The sequence below is a fragment of the Neoarius graeffei genome, chromosome 17 (genome assembly GCF_027579695.1).
Source record: "Neoarius graeffei isolate fNeoGra1 chromosome 17, fNeoGra1.pri, whole genome shotgun sequence".
In the NCBI taxonomy this organism is placed as follows: Eukaryota; Metazoa; Chordata; class Actinopteri; order Siluriformes; family Ariidae; genus Neoarius; species Neoarius graeffei.
Window position 1 is genome coordinate 4403015 of NC_083585.1, and position 5255 is coordinate 4408269.

At 44.7% G+C, this 5255-nt stretch overlaps 1 protein-coding gene across 1 annotated transcript; it reads right to left on the reverse strand.

Moving 5' to 3' along the window:
* Positions 1-2155: 2155 nt before the first annotated feature.
* On the reverse strand, positions 2156-3007 carry LOC132864565 (paraneoplastic antigen Ma1 homolog). The gene has a single exon (XM_060897997.1). The coding sequence runs from the start codon at positions 3005-3007 to the stop codon at positions 2156-2158; it is 852 nt and encodes a 283-aa protein (XP_060753980.1).
* Positions 3008-5255: the final 2248 nt, after the last annotated feature.

A 5255-nucleotide genomic window follows, 5' to 3' on the forward strand; every position in this document is an offset into this window, starting at 1 on the left:
AAGCCAAGGAATGAGCGCAGAGCAGTGATATTTTTAGGACATGGCCAAGACTTAACAGCTTCAACCTTTGAAGGGTCTGTGGCGATGCCATCACTGGACACTATGTGGCCAAGGTAGGTGACTGAGGGGCAGCAAAACTGACATTTATCCAAGGACAGCTTTAATCCTTCCTCTTTAAGGCGATCCAGCACTTTCAGAAGGCGCTGCTTGTGTTCCTCCAGTGTTCTCCCGAAGACGATATCATCATCTAGGTATACCAATACCTCGAGGAGATTCATATCACCTACTGTTCTCTCCATGACCAGTTGAAATGTAGCTGGAGCTCCACAAATCCCTTGCGGCATCCGCTCAAACTGATAAAATCCAACTGGGCAGATGAAGTCCGTTTTTTCTTTGTCAGCTGCACTCAAAGGGATCTGGTAATAGCCGCTTCGGAGATCAAGCACACTAAACCACTGGCTACCACTTAAGCAGGACAGAGCATCTTCCACTCGGGGGACAGTGTATTGGTCAGGGATTGTTCTCTTGTTTAATGTTCTGTAATCCACACACATACGTATGGTTCCATTTTTCTTGTGCACAACAACAATTGGTGACGCATAGGGACTCCTGGACTCAGAAATGATTCCAGCCTCTTTGAGTTCATGGATGTGTTTCCTAACATCATCTATATCATGAGGAGGTAAGCGTCTAGAACGTTCTCTGAAGGGTTTGTCATCTGTTACCCGAATGGTGTGCTCTGTGGACTTAGCACAACCAACATCAAATTCGCTGCAGGAGAAAACCTCCTTTCTCTCCATCATCTTTTGGCACAGTCTCTCCTTCCACTCAGGAGGCACAGGTGAGTTACCAAAGTTAAAGGAGGATGACGACAGCTCTGACGTGGAGGGTTTAGGCTTCTCCTTCACAAGGACTTCCTTCACTACATCCACAGGAAACACATGGGGGATGGGCATTCCACACTTTGTCACCTCATGATTGGACATGTTTCTCACAGTGACTGTGATGCAACAACATTTGACAGCAGTGGGGTTATCCATAACAGGCATTACCAGCAGCTCATCAGGGAAAGCTCCCTCCTCAGGATGCTCGATAAGGATAGCCTGTGAGGAGACACTTCCTGGAAACTTTGGGATGCCAGTGACTGTTGCCACACCTCCAGGTGGCAGCGTAAAAAGCTGGGCCCTGTTGAACCAGACAGTTCCTCGCTTTGTCTCCATGTCCGTATCAAGGGTTTCCTGAAATGTCTCATAAGCCCTTTTGATGACTGGATGAACAGATAGAATGTGGATGAAATTGTTCCCTTTTTGAGTTCTGCAAGTCTGATATAGTCTCCTTACAGTAGAAGTGTTTGTTCCAACTATAATGGAATACTTGCCTGTCATGACCGGATCAGGACAAACCAGCACAAGTGTTTGGACAGTCTCTTTAACACCCACTACATCTTCACCAAGCTCCACCTCCACGCATAGATATCCATCATAGGGGTACTCATCTACACTGAGACCCCATATCTCCAAGCAGCCAATAGGAGTCAGTGGCAGGTGCTTCAGATGTTCATTGTAAAAGGAACAATATAGCAGAGTGACTTGAGACCCACCATCAAGTAAAGCGTTACTGTGGATACCTTCAATTTGTACAGGGACAACATTGCTCGGTCGAACTAAACCTTCAGGGAGGCTATTGTACTTTTCATTTAGTGTGTCACACTTGGTGGAACGTATCTTCTCTGGGGTATCAGGCCGTTCCTCTACCGAGCCCCTGGGGAGTTTCCCTGTTTGGCTCTTAGGAGACGCTGGTTGACTTTTCTGAGGTTTTCTGGGATTGAGCATTCACGTTGAAAATGACCATCTTCACCACACCTGTAACAAAAGACATCAGCGTGAGACTGACGGTTGGTCGTTCTTTCTTTGTTGTGAGCAGGTGGGGTTGCAGGCTTTCTCTGTTGGCGATTAGAGTTAAATGCCTGATGCTGGGTGGCACTATCGGAGGCAGCTACTGATACAGAGAGCAGATGGGTGACCTCATTTTTGAGACTTTGAACTTCCCTCTTCAGGTTCTCTATGGCAGAGTTATTTTCTGAAACAGCAGCCATGGTGACAGGCTCTGACTGACCAGATGTGATAGAAACAGTAGCACACTCTGCATGCATAATTCAAGATGTGGGCGTGACATTTTTCACAGTTTGTCTTTCAAGAATCATTTCTTCCTCTTCTCTGACATCACGCAGCAGCTCTGTGAAGCTTGGATCAGGCTTAAGTTTGTATGTCATCCTTATGCGCAGTGCCACCAGATCATGAGGTAGGGATCCTCTCGCCACTTGCTCAATGTGAGTATGATTCATGTCTTTCACTGGAATACCACCTTTATGATAAACTGCGTGCAACAACTTATCCAGTCTGAGTATGTAGGCTGAAAGTCTCTCACCTTCCTGTTGGAATGTGTGATGGAATCTCACCATGAGATCAGCTGCACTCTCAGTGGTACCAAAAGCTGTTTCAAGGGCTTTTAAATAGTCACTGGCAGAGGAGTTGGGATCACTCACTCTTAGAGATCGAACAATGTCTGCTGCTGGCCCTTTAAGACTCTCAGCAATTCTTTGTTTCTTAACTGTGTCAAGACACTGCCATTCATCCAGCATATGCGCAGTTTGTTCAGCCCAGGCCTCATACTCCTCTTCTCCATATGGAGTTGGCTTGACACCTGAGAACAAACGGAGCTTGCGATACCCTTGTCCATCAGTAGGCATGTGGCACCTGTCAAGCAATGAGGATATAGCAGTCACTAGCTCTGTATTAAGGTCTCTTGGGGTGGGCAGAGCAGGAGTTAACAAATCTGTGACATCAGCTAAGGTCTTCCCTTCATGAGCGAGGAATGACATTAACTTGGCCTGAAAGTCTGTTGGTTCATGAATGACTGGACAAGTACAGGTCTGCATGACATTAATTACCCAAGTCTCCAAACCACCATCAAGTAAGAGCTGTTCAGGTAAGTCAGCTGAAGTCATGCCATTAGTGGTCTCAACCAATATTAGCTGTTTTTTTTTTCCAAGGGGTCCTAAACATCTCCCCTTTATTTTACATTTACCAAAGATCTTAGCCCCATCCAGTGTTTTGTAAATAGCATCATCAGTTACATCAACAGACACTTCACTAAGTACAATGGCTTTAGTTGCATCAATCTCCTTGTCCTCACACCATTTCACTATCTGAATCTGTTCAGACTCCATAGTGTGTTAACCTTTTGCCTTTTTCGTTGAGAGTACATACACTTTTAAGTTACACACAAAAGGAAAAAAAACAAAGCCAAAGTTAACATTTTAGCATTAGCAATTAGCATCTCACACACTCAGTACACAATGGATCCCGGACGAGCCCCCACATGTAGCCCCCTCACTCAATCCCTATTTTGTTAACACAACCCTGGTGAGTACACACTCTACCCTCTAAACATGTTTTAGCATGGGAGAGGAATAGGTGATGGCTACAAAAATAAAACTGGGAATTGTGTACAACATATGATTCAAACCGAGGTGCAAAAGGCCCAGTTAGCTTATAACTTAGCTATACTGTATGTGTGATCTTTAACTCCCATGCTTCATACTTACTCAGATATGGCCCTGTAATGTTCCACATAAATCAGATGACCTTACAATGAAATGACTTACCTCACTATTTAACATGAATCACTCTCATATACACACACTGATTGCAAAAATATATCACAGTATTTATTTCAGAAACCCCCAAACAAATAAAAGAAACAAATGAAACTAGTAACAATATTACCCAGGATTTTCTAACTCAGTCTATGGTACCATGTTCGTTGGCGCACTGTTGGAGCTCATAAGTAACCCTCAGTTGGAGAATAGTTAGTATTCACAGTCCCTTGGAGACTCAGAAAGATGGTAGTAACAGTCCATTCAAGACTGCCATACACAGCCAGCAGGAGGGAGAAGAAACCTCAGTCCACGTGTAGAAAAGCCCTGGCAACTGCAAGTCCTGAGCACCTCTACCGCAGCAGCATGAGTGGCAATGTCCGAAGCACACCAGGAACTTGTAAATAATTCCAGGCTTCCTAATGGCGCCTGATGCAGCTCTCCTCTGCTCTCAAACGTCTCCTAACATGGCCTCACTCCGCTGGTAAAAGTCACACTGAGTCACAATCCCACTAAGTTTTAATCTTCCAAAATAAAACAGTTTTTTAACAGTATTTTAACAATAAAATTGAACTTAAACAGGTATTTTTACTCTCTTCTTTTTCCCCCTCGTGTTTCTCCCCACCTTGTCTCGTCTTTGTCTCAACCAAAAACCCGCCCCTCACCAAATCTGATAGGTCAGAAGTCTATCCCAAACTTCTTCTTCTTCTGTCGATTTATTGGCGGTTAACAATCGATGTGTATTACCGCCATCTACTGGGCTGAGGTGTGATCTCAAGGGATATTAATCGTTGCAAATGCCTGCATGAGGATAAATCAAAACTGAGCCTGTAGTCAGACCCTGAGCAGGTCACGTCTTAATTATATCACTGTTCTAATGAATGTTCAGATGTATGTGTGTGAGTGAAACCTTGGCGATGGTATACAATAATAAGATGTTCTTATGATATGATAATGTGCAGACAGATATCAAAGGCCATTCCTTAGGTCAGAGATAGCAAAGGGCAAGATGTTCCTGATAGAATGTTCAAAAAGGTATCAATATTATGTCTCGAGCAATGTGTCATCACAACAGTACAGTACACAGTGAGACACAAGGTCACAGAAGAATTCTAGTCTTCTAGCTGAAATAGTAAAATAGAATGGAGTAGAATATTAACAATATTAAGAGATGAATGCTTGAGTTAATCCTTGCTCTTCTTGATGTGTATTGGTGCTCAGAGGGTGGGCATGCCCTATCAGCCCTCGTCCCACCTCACCGGAGCTTAGAGAAACTCTGGCCAAATTGTCTAGAATTTGTGTAGAATGCTAAACCACAGCAATTCATCCAATCCTGTGGGTTTTTCTCGGGGTCTGGGTACCTTAACACAATTTCCCCTCCCATTGGTGACACGAAAGGACAGTCTTGAGATTAATTATTCTGTGTTAACTCATACAGACAGGGGCGGCACAGTGGTGTAGTGGTTAGCGCTGTCGCCTCACAGCAAGAAGGTCCGGGTTCGAGCCCCGTGGCCGGCGAGGGCCTTTCTGTGCGGAGTTTGCATGTTCTCCCCGTGTCCGCGTGGGTTTCCTCCGGGTGCTCCGGTTTCCCCCACAG